We start from the raw sequence: 20,594 nt of genomic DNA on the forward strand, positions 1-20,594 counted from the left end.
TCTGTTCTGACCCACCTGGAGAACCATGCCTCATATGTTCATCGACTTCAGCTCAGCATTTAATATGATCGTTCTCCAAAGGCTGGTGGAGAAGCTGTCCTCACTGAGAGTCAACACCCCTCTGTGTAACTGGATTCTGGACTTCTTAACAGAAAGACTACAGTCTGCCCAGGTTGGTTGCAGAACGTCAAGCACATTCACACTGAGCACTGGCATACCTCAGGGTTGTGTGCTCTGCCTGCTTCTGTTCATGCTATTGATCCATGGTTGTATCACTTGATTCAGCTTCAACAGTATCATCAAATTTGTAGATGAAACCAGAGTATTTGGCTTCATCGGCAACAATGATGAGACACACTACAAATAAAAGTTGGAAAATCTCCTGATTTGGTGTGAGAGTGACACCTGAGTTCCCAACATGGGCAAGATGAAGGAGATGATCATATTCTTTCAAGTGCTCCTTGGCTGGTAGAAATAATATAACATCTTACTTAAATCTAAATTTTACCCCAACTATGCTCGTGTGTGTGTGTGTGTGTGTGTGTGTGTGTGTGTGTGTGTGTGTGTGTGTGTGTGTGTGTGTGTGTGTGTGTGTGTGTGTGTGTGTGTGTGTGTGTGTGTGTGTGTGTGAGAGATAGAGAGAGATAATTACCCAAACCATTACAAATTACAACTTGGGCACAATTCTGATAAGTAAATTCAAGGTTCAGTCTTAGAAATCCTGTATTGAAACTCAGAACCTTTAAACTGATATTCAGAAGTGGATGAGACACTGAGTCATCAGATTTCTCAAAACTCACGAATTCTTGTCAAGTTGTTTTCAGAGAAATGTTCCTTCATATGACTGATATGTCACAACTCCCTTTTTGAAAAAGTTCTATTTGCTAAGGGTCAGAATAGTCCACCATTGCTGACCATCAAGTTATCATTTATGCTAATCTTATTTGCCAGCATTTGATCCATAGCTTTTAAGTTTTGGATTTGTTTGTCTAGAAGTTACTTCCATAAGCCGTTCCAGATTCAACTACCCTTTAGCTTAAAAACGATTCTTCCTCAGACCTCCTCTGAACCTCGTATTGCCTAAATGTATATCTTCCATTATTAAGCCCCTTTTCCACTTGCATCCCAGTTGAGCGATATCCCAGGATAGGAAGCCCTTTGTGCTGTTTCCACTGGGACACTAATTGCTTTTCCACTGAATGCACTCATCCCCAGGGGTCAGAGTGTTCTACTAACAGAAAACTGGTGACTTTCTGCTGTCCCTTTTCCACTGGTCTTATCAGTACACCCGTGTCAGCAAACGTCAGGAATATGGGTAGGGGTTGAGATGGTTAATCCTTAGATTGAAATGATATCATTTGATGCTGGTGTTCGAATAGTGTACCTTTTCCACTGGACCCTTCCCAGTAAATTCCTAATTAATTCTTGGGGCAAGGTTCCATTGGAAAATGGGCTTGAGATATCTGCTTTGGGGAACAGTTACGCTGTTTATTATATGTGCCTCTTATAATTTTGTAAACCTCAGTCAGAACAAGAAAAATAAATTCCCTGCCTATGTAATATCATCACATTTTTAAAACTCTTTACCCCAGGCAAAATCCTCTGGAACCTCCCTCTGTACCCAGGAAATTATGACTGTTTGGCAGTGCAATAGTAAAATTAGGTGCCTGGGAGGGAATGTGTGGGAAAGAGCTTCTCAAATTTATTTCAAGTCTGGAGCAGGAAGTAATTTGTATCTTGTTTGCCCAATTATTAATTGAACTCTGTTCATAGTCGGTAAAAAAATTGTTTGCATTCAATAAATGCTGTATTTTTTCAGTGCGAGATAACAAAATTTCGATTGTATTCAACACAGAAGAATATTAAGATGATGATTGCTCAAAATTTGTTTTGCTGTTTATGCCTTAAATTAACCTTGAGGCATGCAAATCTTTTGCTGGGCATTAAAAGGAAAAAAATTAACTTTTAAAGCAGTTTTTTGATTTGTGCTTTAATTTATCAACATTTGTCTTGAAAATGTTTTTCCTTATTTTTGTTTTTTGAACAAGGCAAACTGGTGGATCAGTTGGCATAGTGCTTAGGCCAAATCTTTGGTAGCACCAGCGACCTGGGTTCGAATCTGGTGCTGCCTGTAAGGAGTTTGTTCGTTCTCCCCATGTCTTTTTGTTTCCCCGGGTACTCCAGTTTCCTCCGCCTTTCGAAAATGTTTGTTGGTTGTAGGTTAATTGGGGTATTTGGGTGGCACAGGCTTGTGGGTTGTTGTGCTATATGTCTAAATTTAATTTTTTTTTTAAATTAACATATGGTCAGGTATAGAGTGAACACAATTGTAAAACCTTGATGAAGCTTTTAAAACGTTTGCAATGATTGTGTACAGTTAATACACAATTGATGAATTCTCCACCTACTGAGCAGCCGACAGGTGCTATGCCCTCTTGTCATAATTTACACATTATTACTCAAGGTTAAAGTGTGAATTAATTTCACTTCTCGTGATTAATTATGAAAAACATTTCAAGAAAAATGTGATCACTCATGGCCCATAGCTTATCATAAGATTGAAATGAATAAACTGATGTTGTTAAGCTCTCCTATTTGATGTTTTTTTTAAATATTTGATTATAATGTTTTTAACAACCATGTGTTTGAATAATGTCCTTCAATTGAGTGTAAATGTAAAATAAAATAACTAATTGGATTGTTCTTGTGCTACATTAAATGCTAGGGGAATTATTTATTCAAAGATGTTTATACTGTCTAAATTGCAAATAGTATATAACCAGGCTTTCAAATAAGCCTGTTATCAATGAGGCTATTGGGATGCTTTACTTTTTGCATTGTTTCATAAAAAAATTCTTAGTTTGTGAAAATCTTTGCAGTGTATATTTTTATAAGCTCCGTGAATTTTTGCATTAATGTTAGTTTTAATATTTTACTCTTCTTAAATTTACTTCCACACACTTCTCCCTTTCCTCGTCGTGAACATATATAACCATAGAACATCAACATTTGCAGTTTTGTAGAGCCATTGATCTTCTGGTTTTATTTTCTTCAGATTGAGCAGCAAACTGGTACAAAATGCTTGAGGGCGTTGCACCCGATATTTGTTTACATTTACCATAAAATTCTAAATACCAGTGAATAACGGTACAAATTTTGATTTGCTGATTTCTTGGAGCATTCATTGTCTTGCTATTAAATAAGTTCATCTTATTGGGGCAGACCAATTACCTTTGAAAACCTATCTAAGGAAAGGAAATGCTTCATTTTAATGTACATATCTGTTCTGTCAGGATTAGAGTCATGGGGTTGTTCAACAGAGGAACAACTCCTTTGGTTTTCTTGCCCATGCAACTGAAATGCCTATCTATGGTAATCCACTTGCATTTCAAGTCAAGTCACAAGAAAAAGGAACAGAAGTAGGCTGTTCATCCCATCAAGTCTACTCTGCAAATCCACTCTGAGCTAAACTGTTCCAAGTTCTGGTCTTTTCTCCATATCCCTTGATAGCTTAACTAATGAGATACCTATCAATTTCACTTTTAAACTCTCCCAACAATCTGTTCTCCACAGGTGCATGTGGTAGTGAATTTCACAAATCCATGACCCTCTGACTAAACACATTTCTCCTCTCTGTTTTAAATGGGTACCTTCTAATTCTAAGATGGTGCCCTTTTGTCCCGTATTCACCAAGCAAGGGAAACATCCTATTCACATCTACTTTGTCCAAACCTTTCAGCATTAGAAATGTTTCGATGAGATCATTCTTCAATATGCCCAAGAGTCGCTAAGCGTTACTCATGCCTGGAATCATTCTGGTAAATCTCTCTGTTCTCTCTCCAATATTATTACATCCTTTCAAAGATAAGGGGCCCAAAACTGCACACAGTATTCCAAATGAGTTCTCACCAGTCACATGAGTATGTAGAACCTCATCAACACCTAATTTTCTCCCCAAAATAATAATATCTGCCTCCAAATGATAATGCCTGTTTACTTCCTCTTCCAAAATGTACAATCATACATTTTTCACCACTGAATCTCCTCTGCCATTTTTTTGCCCACGCTCCTAAGCTGTCCAAGTCTCTCTGGAACCTCTTCAACACTTCTAGCTCCATCACCTAAATTGGTGTCATCTGCAAACTTGACCACAAAACCATTCAATCCATAATCTAAATCATCAATATATATTGTAAAAAAAAAAGTGACCCCAACACTGACTCCTGTGGAACACCACTAGTCACCGGCAACCCACCAGAACAGGATCCCTTGATTCCTTTCTGCCTATCAGCCCCAATGCTCCATACAATCTAATTTCTTTCCTGTAATTCTATGGGCTCTCATATTGTTAAGCAGCCTCTTATGCAGGATTTTAAAGAAGGCCTTTTGAAAATCCAAGTACACAACATTCACAGCCTCTCCCCTGACCACCCTACTTGAGATTTCCTCAAAAAATTCCAGTAGGTTGGTGAGGTAGGATCTTCCCTTCATGAAACCATGCTGGCTTGGACCTATCATGTCATGCACCTCAAGGTATTCATAACCTCATCTTTGAGGATCGACTCCAATAACTTCCCAACTACTGATGTCAGACTAATAGGCCTATAATTTCCTTTTTTCTGCCTCCTTCCTTTCTTAAACAGCGGAACTATATTTGCAACCTTCCAATCCTCTGGAACCATGCCAGAGTCTATTGATTTCTGGAAAATTATTTCCAATGCCTCCACAATCTCCAAAGCTGTAACCTTTAGAACCCGTGGGTGTACCTCATCCGGACCAGGAGACTTAGCTACCTTCAGTTCATTAAGCTTTCTGAGTACTATCTCTCTAGTAATCTTGACTGTTCTTAATTCTGTTCCCTGAGACCTCTATCAGGTATATTGCTGTTTTCTTCCTTTGTGAAGACTGACACAAAATATTCATTTAATTCCTCTGCCATCTCTTTGTTACCCATTATAATTTCTCCAGCATCACTTTCAATCATTCCTATATCTACCAGTGTCTCTCTTTTACTCTATATATTTTTTAAAAATTAATATTCTTTTGTATGTTTGCCAACTTCTTTTCATAGTTCATCTTTTCTTTCCTATGACTTTCTCTTGCTGTAAGTTTTTAAGTTACCAAGTCCTGTTTCTTCACTAATCTTTGCTTCCTTTATCCCACCCCCCCCCCCTTTTGCTTTTATTATCGCTTTAACCTCTCTTGATAATTTTCCTTTTCCTTGGAGTATTTCTACCTGCGCTTTCTTTACTTCTTGTAGAAATATCATCCAATTCTGCTCTGCTGTCCCTCAATCGAGCTTACTTTTCCAGTCAACTTGGGCCAGTTCCTCTCTCATACCTCTGTATATTCGTTTGTTCCACTGAAATATTGAAACACCTGATATCAACTTTTCCTTTTCAAATTTGAAACTGAACTCAATCATATTATGATCCCTTCTTCCTAAGGGTTCCATTACCTTTAACTCCCTAATCACCTCAGGTTCATTACACATCACTGAATCTAAAACTGCCAATCCCCTGGTTGGCTTATTGACGAGTTTCTCCAAAAAGCCATCCCATAGGCATTCTGCAAACTCTCTCTCCTGAGATCCAGTACCTTCCTGACTTTCTCAATCACCTTTCATGTCAAGTCACGTTAATTTATCGTTCATACCATGCTCGCACATTAACGACAAAGTAACATTTTTCCAGGCCCATGGAGCATATTGATATAAATAGAAGTTAAACGTAAAATATTAAATATTAAGACGTATATTGTAAGAGTTCAATGTACCAAGCTACTCTATGCACATATGTTCTGGGAATCCAGGAGTCTGATGGCCTGGGGGGGGGGACTTGCCCAATCTGGATGTGAGGGCCCAAGTGCTGCAGTACCTCCTCTCAGATGGCAGAAGAGGGAACAGTTTACTTGAGGGATGTTTGGAGTCCTTCACAATGTTTATTGCCTTTCACCTGCATTGAGTGTTGTAAATAACCTTCGTGGTAGGAAGAGAATCCTCAATGTTCTTTTCTGCTAACTTCACTATCCTCTGCAGGGTCTTTCGGTCCGAGGAGGTACAGCTACCAAACCAGGCAGTGATGCAGATGCACAGGATGTTTTCAATGCATTCTCTTTAGAACATAATGAGGATGGGTGGGGGTGGGGGGGGGGGTGGTGGGAGATGAACTTTCCTTAGCCTTTACTGGAAGTAGAGACACTGCTGGGCTTTCTTGGCCATGGAGCTGGTGCTTAGACCCAGTAGGTTCAACTTCCTTATCAGGTACTGAGGAATGATTGTGTTGAATGCTGAGCTGAAGTCAATAAACAGTATTCAAACATATGAATCCTTGTTTTCCAGGTGGGTGAGGGCTGTGGCAATGGTATTGTCCGTGGAGTAGTTGGGTCAGTATGCAAACTGCAGAGGGTCCTGTAACGGGCAGCAATAGCTTGATGTGCCTCATGACAAGCCTCTCTAAGTACTTCATGATGATGGGCACGAACGTGACAGGGCGGTAATCATTGAGGCAAGATGCAGACAACCTCTTTGGCACAGGGACAATGGTGGTGTCTTTGAGGGATGTTGGGACCACAGCGTTTCTCAGGAAGATTTTAAAGATGTCATTGAGACTATCTGCTAGCTGAGCCATACATCCCCTGAGCGTTCTGCCGCGGATGTTATCCAGTCCAGCAGCTTTCCGTGGGTTGACCTTGCCTAGCTCACTTCTCACATCGATCACTGCAAGACACAGCATCTGATCACGTGGAGGAGGGGTGGTCTTCTTTGACGCAACATCATTTTTTGCCTCAAAATGTGTGTAAAAGTTGTTCAGTTCGTCTGGGAGGGGTGCATCAGTACAGACAGATGGTGTAGACCTGTGGTTGATGATGTCCTTGGATGCCCTTCCACATGCAGCGCCTGTCCTTCCACATGCAGCACCTGTCCTTCCACGTGCAGCGCCTGTCCTTCCACGTGCAGCGCCTGTCCTTCCGCGTGCAGCGCCTGTCCTTCCGCGTGCAGCGCCTGTCCTTCCGCGTGCAGCGCCTGTCCTTCCGCGTGCAGCGCCTGTCCTTCTGCGTGCAGCGCCTGTCCTTCCGCGTGCAGCGCCTGTCCTTCCGCGTGCAGCGCCTGTCCTTCCGCGTGCAGCGCCTGTCCTTCCGCGTGCAGCGCCTGTCCTTCCGCGTGCAGCGCCTGTCCTTCCGCGTGCAGCGCCTGTCCTTCCACGTGCAGCGCCTGTCCTTCCACGTGCAGCGCCTGTCCTTCCACGCGCAGCGTCCGCGCGCAGTGCATGTCCTTGTGAATATGCTGGGCATATGCACACTTTGCTTCCCTGATGGCTTTTGCAGAAGCTTGGGCTACCTTGTCATCTGCTCTGAAGGCAGCATCTCAGTTCCTGAACAGCACACTGTCATCCGTGGCTACTGATTAGAGCAGGTTACGATTGTCTTGGGCACAATTATATAAACTCCAACAAAAGGTCACCCTCAGCCTCTTGAGCTCCAATCCTAGCCAATTCTCCTTGTGTCTGGAGCCCTTAATTTCAGTCAACAACCTCGCAAATTACTTCTGCGCTCTTTCCAGTGCTACTGGAACCTTTCCATAGTGTGGTAAACAGAGCTGCATACAGTATTCCCGGTATGGCCTAACCAATGTCTTGTCTCAACTTTTAAACTCCACGCCCCTGCACTGAAGACAAGTGAGCTAAATTCCTTCATTCCCCTCTATCTCTGCCACAGTTTTCAGGCAACTATAAACTTGCAATTCAAAAGCCCCCTATATAGCAACTCTTCTAAGCTTCCTTGAGTTGGCTGTACAGATCCAAATAGTGCTAGATGACTCATTTGTCGGGATTAAATTCGATTTACCTTTGCTCTGTCCAACTTTCCAGCTGACTTGTGTTGGGAAACTATCATTTACACTAATCTTTGTGCTGTCACCAAACTTGTTAATCATACTGCAGAAATTCTCATCCAAGTCATTTATATATGTAAAATATCAAAATCAATTAATAAAGGCAGTACCACTGAACTGTGCAGAACACCATTGATTGTAGACTTCCAGTTAGACAAACAAATTTCATCGCTACTCTACATTCTATCTCCAGGAACAGATTGATTTTTAATTCCTGGGGGGTGGGGGAGCCAGGAAGTACTGTAATTAAAAATTATAGTGTGAATGTCTTCTGTGAGCAGGATTCATTAGTTTGAGCTTCCAGACATTGAGCCTACCTCCTGCTTTAATAGCATTTATAAGCTGAAAACAGTGTTGCTGTTGAGTTATTACTTGGACTAATCTCTCTGATTGCACCAATTCACTGGAGCTTTAAATGCTGAAAGTATTTCTTATTCCATGTCACATTTAGACAATAATTTAAGATTGTGTCAAAATACCACCACTAAATTTTTTCCACAAATTGAAGGCTCTGAGCACTAACAATACAAGTCATTTTACCTGATTGGACTCCATTATGATATTCTTTCATGGAACCACTTTGTGTTTGTAAAAAAAAACTACTGTGGACTACAAATACAGCACAATGGAATGTTACGTAAATAAATGGAGACCTGAAAACAATTTGTAAATAAATGTATGAAGGACTGATGTAAATGCTTTTCAAGATTCTTTTATTGTCATGTCATAAACAGAAAATGTAATACAGGTATTACATAAAATTTCCGTTAGTCTACTGAAAGGCAGACAACGATTCACCATCAGCAGAAATTGCCCAGTGCCCCTGAGAGAAAGAGAAGGAAAAGAGTCTGTTCCCCACATAATTTCCCCCCCACCTTCTGACCAGAGTCACTGTGTCCATAGATTCTCTTCCAACACTCCCACAGCCTCTACAGCCAAACAGCCTTCAGTCCAAACCAACCTGAGCTCCAGATCCAAACTTCTTTTATGATCAGGAAGCCCTCAGCACCATCTCGCATCTCAATTCTGATTATATGGTACCCCTTCAGCCAAGTTCAAGCCAGACTGACTTGCAATCGGCAGCCTGGTGAGAGTGAGTCCTTTGACCGCAGTAGCCAGCACCCCGCATTCTGCACGGGGTCCTTACCTTGAGTCACCAATAGGCTGCCACATAGACCTTATTGGTCTGCCACTATGGTCACCATCCCGTTGGTCTGCTTCTCATTCTCAAACTGAGGATGGTCTCCCTGTTTTCTGGTGCCCTGCACCAGTTCTCCAGTTCCCTGAAGTCTGCAACCCCTTGTGGTGCTGAACATAGGTGCCACAATCTTGGGCCCAGCCTCCACAGGATTTTAAAATAAACCACCATCGAGTCCTTTAACAGGCCATTTAAAATCTGTATGGAGCCAATGAAAGTTGGATTGGGTGGTTGGGCCCCATGGGGGACACTGTGTGTACCAGTGGCAGCGTTGCCATGAAAGCAGCTCCGACAGCACTGCCAGTTTTTAATCTCAATTACAATTATTTTTCCCTGATGCAACTAATATTAATCTTTATTGACTAAATTATATTTCTTTCCCTCCTCATGCTTTCCCCTTGTAACCTTGCAATCAAATTTTATATCTGTTGTACTACAAAAGTGACCATGAAATGCAAGGCTTGATTAAGTGTTATATAGAAATTTCACCTGTAGTGGACATCTTTTAAATTCAAGTAGATCCCTGGATGACGTATGCAAGTAAGCATTTCTTTCATGATATCCAGAAAAAGAAACAACAGTTGTATGCATGCATATCTCAGAATGCAGAGTGCCTTTTCGGTCAAAGACTATGTTCTCTTTAAAATTTACACAATATACCTTGGTACAGTCTTGATGAAGGGTTTTGACTTGAAATATTGACCATGTCTTCCCATGGATTATGTCTGACCTACTGAGTGCTTTCAGCAATTCTTTGTTTGATACATTGGTACTTGCAGATTTAAAACAGAAACATTTTTTCCCCCCAGTGGGGGAGCAATTTCAGTTCACATTGAATATTGCCCAAAAGCTGATGTATGATCATCTTCCACACTGTTATCAACTCCACCAATCTTTGCATCATCAGTGAATTTGTTGTTCTTGTCTTCCATAGCTGCATCTTTTTCTAAACCTTAATAGAGCCTAAGCCTATTCAATCTCTTGTCACATGCCAGACTTGCCATCTCAGGAACCAATAATTAGAACAAAAACTGCAAATACTGGTTCTCTAAATGGAGGAAAGTTTAGGGGAGATGTCAGACATAGAATTCGATTATTACACATGTATATATGCTGTGAACAAATTTTTAGGGTAAAATTTAAGCGGTCGACTATTATACTCATTCTATTTTTGATTGTAATAAGTACCTGCTTTGAGGCATCAGGAGTTCAAATGGGCGGATGGCAGGGACCAAGAAGTAAGTCTGCTTTTGAAGTGTCGGGAGCTTGGATGGGTTGACGTCTGAGACAAAGGTCCACGGTCTGGGCGTTGGGAGCTCGGATGGGCAGGTGGCAGAGACAAGGGTCCATGGTTGGGGCGTCGGGAGCTTTGATGAGTGGGCTGGCTGAGACGAGGATCTGTGGTTTGATGTTAAAATCTCTGGTAGGCAGGCAGCAGAGCCAATAATAGGAGGGTCGACTATTACACGTGAATGTACGGTAGTGGTTGAGGCTGACACATTATGGACCTTTAAGAAACAGATTAGCACATGGATGCAAGACTTTTAAATGAGCATAGAGATCCAAGAAAAATTGGGGGGTGGGGGTGTGGTGGAGAGAAGTGTGAGGGAGGTAAGGATTAGATGGATTTTGGAGTAGGTTTACATATGTTGGTACAGGTCGACTGCCCCTTATCTGAAATGAATGAGATCAGAAGTGTTTCAGATTTTGGATTTTTGAATAATGTTTAGGGTAACTAAGCAGCACTTTAGTATCAGCAGAATCCCGGTTGGTATCAGCTGTTAAACAACAAACAACAGCAAGCTATCAGTCTCCACCTACGATGCTGTGTTTTGATCAAAAGATTACAGTACACTATTTTGTATTTTTCAACACAAAAATGTTGCCGCTTATGCTACACTCAAATGTGGCATTTTAGGAGGAGATGAATTTCAGATTTCACATGAAAATAATATTTTGTACTTACCAAAAAAAAAACTTGATCTCTGCTTACAAAAGAAGATAAATACAGCAACCAAATACTAGAAATTATGCTGGTTAGCTTAAAATGTTTCCTCCAGAGTCATCACAGTGAGTACATGTAGGTGTGGGGGTGACAATGGTTGGTAACAGACTGGTAGCAACAGAGTGTCAGAGCCCCACATAGGCAAGTGAGGTCAGGTGTGGAATGTTCCACTTGTGGCATCACATCGGCGCTCAAAAGGTTTTGAATTTCAGATTTTTGGATTAGTGCTGTACTATTCCATGGTCTAAAAGTATAATTAAGTATATTGAAGTGACCATGGATAGAGAAACACAGCTGATATTTTGCATTAGCCTTTCATCAAAATTGGAAAAGTAAGGAAAAGGAATAAGTTCTCACCATCCCTTTGCTGCAAGGCAGATGGTTGGGGAGAATAGAAAAGTCTGATATGCTGTAGACCAAGTATGTTTTGAATATGACAAATAGATGAATCCAGCATGCCCTTCCTCAAGGATCTCCTCCCCCAATCATCCCTGCCGTCCCTCAAGATTAAAGATAATTTGGTCCTGAGGAGTGATGGATGCCTTTGAATGAATGTTTTCCACATTCATTGGTTGTTGTGTACCAGCTCCCACACAGTGGTGACAGAATAGGATCTGGATCCAAAAGCAGGAAACTCCTGGATGATTTGGACAACTTCTTCTGCACAATATGCACACCCAACCTTACAACCCACCCTGTCATCACTCTTGCGCTTAATCTGGCCCAGTTTACACTTTTTAATTGGGTCGAGGGTTAAGTCACTTAGGTTGTTTGTAGGTTAGTACCCAGAGAGTCACTGGGTATTGCTGTGACTTTGTCTTGCTGTAGGTAACAGAATGACAGATTTGTTGAGTGCAAGACTAATTAGGGGGTGCTGATTATGTGGACATTTTGTGAGCACCTGTTTCTAACAACTGAATAATTTATTGGTTCCTCATTAAATATTAATTCAGACTGTAAATTGATATGTAATATTATGTACAATTATTTTTTTTGGAACATTGCAGATAATTCTGTGCAACGTAGGCATTGCTTTAAAAGTAGCAATGAACAAGGTAGTTCAGAACCAGGAAAGAAGTTAAAACATCTGCACTGACTTTCATTCTGAAAGCTGAATGTGTTGTATTCATTTTCTGAAGTGAAAGTTATTTATGTTTCATGCATTGGTTTGAGGCTTTACACGTTATTGAATTATCCAGATGAGTGGCAATAAGTTGGTATACAATGATCTTCCATAAGATGCATTATCCTGCTGTATTACTCTAAATCCCATTATTCCTTTGCTGTACTGAAACTCTGCCCTTTATCAGTTTTGACTTTGATATAGAGGGAACAGACTGAGTGACTCATTGACCAATACAGAACAGCTTTCTTTCCTACCCTCTCCCTCCCCTCACCATTAATAACGTTTTTTTAATGCTGAGCCTCCACCTCGAGCCTGGCTCTATCTGCGGAAAAAAATTCTATTTACTTTTTTACGGAGCAACCCTAAAAAGCTGCTCCCACGCCATTTTTATAAAAAGCAGTGCCTCGTAGCATCCTCCAGAGTGTAGCATGGAGGCGGGGCGAGTGGTGCTGTAGTGCTATCCACCGCCATGAAGTCTAACAAACATGGTGAGCAATGGCCACCTATAATCCCCCACTCAGCTGGATCTATTCTGGGAAATGCAGAGCTGTTCCAGCTGCATGGGAGATCATGGATAACAAAGAGAGCCATTGATCATGCTTCCAGCTCTTCTGCCTGGCACTGCTCCTCCGGCTCTTTGCTCCCCTCTTGCATCCATTGGACTCCCCAGCTCTGCTCTGTCTCCACTCCTCGGTATCTGTCCTCCTTCCTCCCAAGCTGTGGAGCTTGGCACCCGGGTCCCTTTGCCCTCTGGCCCTGGCAGCTCAGTGGGCTCTGACTCTCCTTCCCCTGCTGGGCCTCTGGCTCCTTGCTGCTTCTCGGTCTCGACAGCCTTTGAGAAGGAGCAAGGGGGAGAGGAGGAAATGAGAGGTTGCAGCCCTAACCCCAGAACCAATCATCATGGGAACCTTGGTGGTGGTTCCTGGGTCATGGGCTGACAGCGTCATCAACCCACTCCTAGCCAGCCGCTTGCAGCAGCAGTACATTTATGATGTGTGGCGGAGCTGACACTAGGTTGAAGAGGGATTGGAGTCGGCACCTTGGAGCTGCTCACGGAGCATTTATGATAGTAAGTTTTGTGACTTAAGGGCGGAGAATCTCCACCTTTATGGTTGTGTTTTTTCACTCTATGAAAGGGCCTATTGATTGATGTCAAAATTACAGCATGTTTTATAGTTAGTGCAAAAAAATTGGGATAAAATGCTATCTGAGGGAAATTCATTCATGATATCAAAAAACATCTGAGAGCACCGGATTCAGGAAAGACAAAGGAACCAGAAATTATCCCAGCTATAAAATTGAAGACCCACACCTAGTTGGGTTGGGCCAATCTGCTCCAGCAGAGATACAACATTGGCATCATGGGACAGCATTCAACATTACCCAGATGGATAATTTTGACAGAAAGGGTAAGATTCTAACCCAACTAATTACTGCCCAGTCAGTCCGTGCTCTCTCATTGGTAAAATGATAGAGGTCTTGTCAATACTATTTTGAAGTGGCACTTGATTCATCAATGCACAGATTGATTGACACTTCCTAAACATTTGTTCCTGTTACCACGAGTGCACAATGCCTGCAATGACTACTGCGGTTGCTCACCTAAATTTGTCCAAAAACATCTCACAAGCCAATAACTGCCAAAATAGTAATAAAATTAGTGCTGTTGCCTCTTAGTTCCAGACAACTGGGTTTGATTCTGACCACTGGTGCATGTGTTTCCGTTCTCATGTCTAGAATGGGCGTTGCATAAGCATCCTGAACCAATCTGTCCCCAGAATATTCAGTCTTTTCCCCAGGATAGGAGAGTTTAAAGCTAGAGGGCAATGGATTGTTTGGTGTGGGGTGGGAAAGATTCAAAGGAGATCTAAGGGGCAACTTTTTCCACACAGCATGCCATATATGGAACAAGGCTCAAGGACAGAAAAGAGTGAGATGCGGGCCAAGTTTGATTCGTCCAGAGGTAATTTGGTCAACATGGACAAATTGGGCCAAAGGGCATGTTTCTGGGCTGTTTACCTGACAATATGACACTCTGATAACGACACCCTCAATCTGAGAAATACAGGTTCATTGAGTCCTTGGAAAATGCCGACTGCTTACTGAATCTTGGAGCAAGCTCTCAATAAATGTATATGTGGGTGATTGAGTTCATTGCACCAGCCCATACATGGATTGTTTGAAGAAAAGAGTTTGAAGATCAAGACCTTAAATTGAGCATGCAGCTCATGATTCACCTGGCAATAATGAATAGGCCATTATCCCTAGCTCCAAAAGACAGGCTGTGTCGTTCTTGTGCCCGATGTCAGTCTCCTAAAATGGGCATTCTACCTGCAGCTTGGTCACTAACAGCAACAACTAGGTAGATCAAGGAAACTGTTCAAGAATGTTTTCAATGCCGCCATGAAAGGATGTTACATTCTTCCTGACTTTTGGGAGTCTTGAGCCCATAACTACTTGGAATGGAGGAGGAGCATTCAAGAGAGCATAGAGAACTTTGAAACCCTTTTGGAAAGGATGCAGAAGTTCAGCATAAACAATAAAAAGAGCACACCAGTTTTTAAATGAGTCACCTTCTTGCCTGATCCAACATCTGAGTTTGCCTCAGCTACTTCAGAACTGCAGTGGATCTGTCGTACTTGATCACTGGGAAGTGGCTGGAAAAGAGGCATATGAAACAAAAAGATAAAACATGAATGCATATGACATCATCCACTTTCTTTAGTTGGTTGAGGAGGGGGGATGCTGTTGCAAAGCAATTCATATAAAATATTTTTGAAGCTTTGTGGGGTGTACTGAAAGGTTTGTGATGCTGTGGCAGCAATTTTGATCTTATCTGTGTCAGTAGGCATTGAGGTTTGGCTTGTCTATCTGAAATCATTTCAATTTATGAAGCTTCCTTAATGTCTGGAGCCATCAATCCTTTACAATGCTTATTACAATGTTTATTGATTGCAGATAACTCACTAGTATATTTGATCTCCCATTTCCTTTTGCCAAGCCTGATTATTCTTGTCATAAATATTCATCAAATAAAATGATAACCTGACATTTCAGGTAAATAGGTGTAAATTGCAATTGGGGTGTCATAAATGAGACAGAGGTGAAATGCTTCTATTTTGTCAATTAATTCTAGCTTTAGAAAGAGAGTTACGTAGCCGCGCACTACTCATTCACACAAGGTAAGGATGTACACATGAGTATAGTCAGGTGTAGCTCTGCTTTATTGGGGTGGAAAGCCCGACTTTTATATCGTTTGTGTTCCCGCCATTTGCCCTTGTGTGCTAACATCACCGCTCGCGTAACAATAGTGGTTCTCCCATGTGCGTGTACATTCTTACATGACAATGCCTTCTTCCCCGCGCGCTTGTCCCTCTCTTTTGGTTGTGCAGCGCCATATTAGGGATGCTGGTCCCTATGCTGCCTTAGCCTCTTGACTGCTGCCGGTTTGCTTGCTGGGGCCAGTGCTGCTGCGCAGTCTGCTGGTCCCTGGTTGTGCTTGCCGCCTGGTTGTAGCGTGCCGCTACATGACCATCCCCAGAACTGGTGGTATTGTCTTGGGTGTCCGTAGGCAATGTCTCTGTAGGCTTTGACGGTCTGCCTCTCCTGCGTCTTGCTGGCGTTTCGACTGAGTGAGCTGGGTTCAGGTGTGCTGCCTTTAACCTGTCCATAGTGAAGACCTCCTTCTTATCTCCGTCCTCCATTTCGAATGTGGCGCCGTTGTTGCGTGTAACCCACAATGGACCCTCATACGACCTCTGTAGTGGGCAGTGTGGACCCCCACAGATGAAAACCTACTCACAGTATGTTAGCTGTCACTTGTCCGTGCTTGGTCGGTGTAGTTTGTGGAGGAATGCTGCTGTGTCATCTGGTTGCTTGTCCGGGCGTGGTATGAATTCCCCAGGGATCACCAATGGGGTTCTGTAGATGAGCTCGGCGGAGGTGTTGAGGTCCTCTTTGGATGCTGTGTGGATTCCTAGCAGTAGCCATGGTAGCTTGTCTACCCAGTTGGGTCCTTGTAGTCTGGCCATGTGTGTGGACTTGAGGTGCCTATGGAAACACTCCTCCAGCCCATTTGATTGTGGGTGATAGACTGTGGTGTGGAATAGCTGAGCGCCCCACAGGCTGGCAAGGCTGGACCATAAGCTGGAGGTGAATTGGGTCCCTCTGTTTGATGTAATGTGCAAGGGTATGCCAAACTGTGCCACCAAGAAGGAGATGAGGGCCCTGGGACATGAAGTCGTGGAGGTGTCCGCCAGTGGGACTGCTCTGACCACCTGGTGAAATGATCGACCATTGTGAACAGGTAGTGGAAGCACTAGTATACTGGTAGGGGTCACACGATGTCCACATGGACGTGGTCAAACCTTCGCTCTGCGTGCTCGAAGTGCTGTGGTGGGACTCTGGTATGCAGCTGCACCTTGGCTGTTTGGCATTGCTTGCACGCCTTTGCCCACCTGCTGACCTGTTTCCAGAGACCGTGCCACATGTATTTGCTGGCCACCAGTCGGACTGTGGTCCTGATAGATGGGTGAGCCAGCCTGTGGATGGAATCGAAAACCTGTTGTCTCCAAGCCACTGGAACAATAGGTATGACCTGTCCGGTGGCCACGTCGCACAGGAGGGTTGTGTTACCTGCACCAACTGGAGTGTCCTATAGTTGCACTCGCGAGATGCCCATCCTGTACTGGGGCATCTCCACATAATCTTGCTTCACCAACGCCACAAAGTCCACCCCCTTCGATAGCGTGTGGATGTTCTGCCTGGATAAGGTCCGCCACCACATTCTCCTTGCCCAAGACGTGTTGCACATCTGTGGTATACTCAGAGATGTGTGATAGATGGTGCTGTTGGCAAGCTGACCAGGGGTCTGAGATTTTGGCCAGGGCAAGGGTTAAGGGTTTGTGGTTGGTGAAAGCTGTGAATGTCCTGCCTTCGAGGAAGTAGCAGAAGTGGCAAATGGCTAAGTACAGTGCCAGCAGCTCTCTGTCGAAAGCACTGTACTTCATTTCCGGAGGCTGCAGATGCTTGCTTAAGAAAGCCAGCGGTCGCCAGCTTCCTTCGATCTGCTCCAGAATACTGCCGATTGCCATGCCTGAGGCATCTATCGTCAGGGCCGTTGAAGCATCTGCCCTGGGGTGTGGTAAAAGAGCGGCGCCTGCCAAGGCTTCCACTGACTCTTTGTTCCATGTAACGTCCTTGGCCTTGCCTGCTATCTGAGGGAACAAAGGTCGCACGATTCTGCAGCTGAGGGGATGAACCTGCAATAAAAGTTCACCATCCCAATGAACTCTTGCAGACCCTGGTCGTGCTGGGCCTCGGAAACTTTCGGATGGTCTCCACCTTGCTGGGCAGTGGTATGGCCCCTTGGCTATCCTATGTTCCAGGAAGTTGATAATCTCCAACCCGAACTGGAATTTGTCTGGGTTAATTGTCAGTCCAAACTCACTCAGCCGGGTGTAGAGATTACAGAGGTGCACAAAGTGTTTTTGCCATTCTTTGCTCGCCATGAGGATGTCATCCAGATAGATGAAGATTCCACCCAGGTCTCGGCCCACTGCTGCCATCAGCCGCTGGAAAGTTTGCACGGCATTCTTCAGCCCGAATGGCACGCGCAAGAACTCAAACAGGTTGAACAGGGTGATGATGGCATTCTTGGGGATGATGTCAAAGTGTGCTGTGATCTGATGATATTCCCACACAAGGTCCACTTTTGAGAGGATCTTTGCCCCATGCAGGTTAGCTGCAAAGTCTTGGATGTGCAGCATGGGATAACAATCTGGCGTGGCGGCCTCGTTGAGATGGAGGTAGTCGCCGCACGATCACCAACCTCCAGTGGCCTTGGACACCATGTGCAGGGGAGAAGCCCACAGGCTGTCTGACCGCTGTATTATGCCGGGTTCTTCAGTCTTCTTGAACAACTCCTTTGCTAGTTGGAGCTTCTCTAGGTGGAGTCATCTTGCTTGTGTATGGAGCGGTGGGCCTTGGGTAAGGATGTGGTGCCTCATGCTGTGCCGGGGCATCTCTGTGGTGAACTGGGAGTTAATCACTGCTGGGAACTCTGCGAGGATCTTGGCGTAGTCATCGTGGATCACTGTACCAAGTCAAGGTGGGGAGCTGGGAGCCTGGCGTCCTGGAGGGCACAGTTTGGAAAGTCTGTGCGTGGACCAGTCTCCAACCTTTCAGGTCCACCAGCAGGCTGTGGGAGTGGAGGAAGTCTGCCCCAAGGAGTGGCTGTTCCACTGCTGCCAACGTGAACACCCATGTAAAGAAGCTGTCTCCCATCTGTAGTTGGACCTTGTGTGGGCCGTAGGTCCTGATTGTGCTGCTTTTGGCAGCCCTCAGTGTGGGGCCCACTTGTCTGTTTCTGGTGTCATGGGGGTAAGACTCTGACCTTACTCCTGTTGTCCACGAGGAACCGCTGTCCGGAATGACAGCCCCTCACATACAGGAGGCTGGTCAGCCATCATGGTCATCAGCGACAGCTGGCTCTGGCATTTCCCTGGAACATGCATGGGGGTCGGCATCGGCGGGCTTTGGAGCCTCATCGGTGGTGGTAAAAGCACCACTGGTCATTGGGCTCATATCCCTTGTGGGATTGCTGTTCTCTTGGTGGGTCAATCCGGTTCTGGCCTCAGAGTTTGGCGATGAGCCCCATGGATGCCGAGTACTCTCTTCTGTTTCCAGAGGATGTCCACTCGTGCTGCAACCTTCCGGGGCAACTGAAGTCAGCATCTGCCAGGAGTAGTTGGATGTCTTCAGATAGTTGCTCTAAGAATGCCTGCTTGAACATTATGCAGGGTTCATGCTTCCCAATGAGGGCTAGCATGTCGTTCATCAGGGCCGATAGGGGCCTGTCCCCCGGCCTGTCCCCCAGCCTGTCCAAGTGGAGCAGGCGTGCTCCTCTCTCGCAACTTGAAGTTTCAATGAGAAGGTTTCAAAGAGAAGGGTATTGAAAGCAGCGTAGGCACCTTCTGACAGGGGCTCCTGAATGAAATTGGCCACACGGCTCACTGTGTCCTGGTCCAGGTGTTCACTACATGGTTGTACCGGGTGGACTGTGCTGTGATCTGGTGGATTTGTCCAGAAGGCTGCCAGGCTCAAGGCAACTACATGGACTGATGGTACGCTCATTGTTGGGTTTAGATGCTGTCTAAACCATCGGGGTCACCAATTGTAGCACGCTATTCAGAGTAAAGATACACACACACACACACACACACACACACACACACACACACACACACACACACACACACACACACACACACACAGAGTTCGTGTTTCCGCCGTTTGCTAATGTCACTGCTCACATAACAATAGAGGGTCTCTCGCACACAGGTCCATTCTTACATGACAATGCCTTCTTCCCCGCGTGCTTGTTCCTCTCTGTTGGCTGTGCAGTGGGGCCAGCACCATGTTGGGGATGCTGGCCCCAACTGCCAGTTTGCTTGCTGGAGCCAGTGCCACTGTGCAGTCTGCTGGTCCCTGGTTGTGCTTGCTGCCACGGAATGCCACTTCAGTTAAATTTTATGCTTTGAGTAGTGAAATGCTCAAAATTTAAGATTGTTGTGTTTTTTTTTTCTTTTCCAGGAGTTTGCAGCACTTACAAAAGAATTAAATGTATGCAGAGAGCATTTGCTAGAACGGGAAGAAGAAATTTCGGAACTAAAAGCAGAACGAAACAATACAAGAGTAAGTGTTCAGCATGAGACATTGTTCTTTTAATTTGCTTTAACTTCTAACTATACTGGAAGTTGCTAAAGGAGCTGCTAATTCTAAACCTGTAAGTACAGTAGCATTCTTTGTTACCTCTTTTAAATGTAAACTGTTATAAACTTGGTGGGCTCCTGATGTCTACATCTCAGTGAATGCTGAATAGAATAACAGAAAATACTGTATTCTACTCTGCAGATCGGACAGCATCTGTTGATAGAAGCAAAATTAGCATTTTAGATGGTTACATTTTTTCTTGGATAGCGTTTTACCTCCTTTGCTGAACAATCATAGAAGTCTGGAAGCAAAGGTTAAGTTGAATTTTGAAGCCTAACAAAGTGGTGCAGGATACTCAAAGCAAATGAATGTATTGTTAAAAATTATTTTAGTTGCTGGAATTATGTTGGTGTTGTTTTTAGAATGTGAACTGCATAATATTTTTTTCGATGACTGTTTCTCTCGGTCCTTCCTGTTCTGTCAGGCTGTTATGAATAATTTAACTGCAGTGCTTTCAGTATTCTCTTCTTAGCATTAACAATCATTCCGAGAGAGAGAGTGATGACCGCAACTTAGTGGTTAAATATGTTCTTGCTCAAATTGGGAAACTGTTCGATCTTGTTTCTGCTTTGTGCAGAGTTGGCTGACTGGAGCAAGTGCA

At 43.9% G+C, this 20,594-nt stretch overlaps 1 protein-coding gene across 7 annotated transcripts in view; it reads left to right on the forward strand.

Moving 5' to 3' along the window:
• Positions 1–20,594, forward strand: part of LOC138745098 (liprin-alpha-1-like) — a 136,268-nt gene that overhangs the window by 39,512 nt on the left and 76,162 nt on the right. For all 7 annotated transcript variants that reach the window (XM_069902222.1, XM_069902225.1, XM_069902226.1 and 4 more), the window contains exon 2: positions 19,814–19,915. In XM_069902222.1, the coding sequence (XP_069758323.1) occupies positions 19,814–19,915 (102 nt within the window). The remainder of the gene's footprint in view (positions 1–19,813; positions 19,916–20,594) is intronic.

This window comes from Narcine bancroftii, chromosome 1 (assembly GCF_036971445.1).
Source record: "Narcine bancroftii isolate sNarBan1 chromosome 1, sNarBan1.hap1, whole genome shotgun sequence".
Taxonomy (NCBI): Eukaryota; Metazoa; Chordata; class Chondrichthyes; order Torpediniformes; family Narcinidae; genus Narcine; species Narcine bancroftii.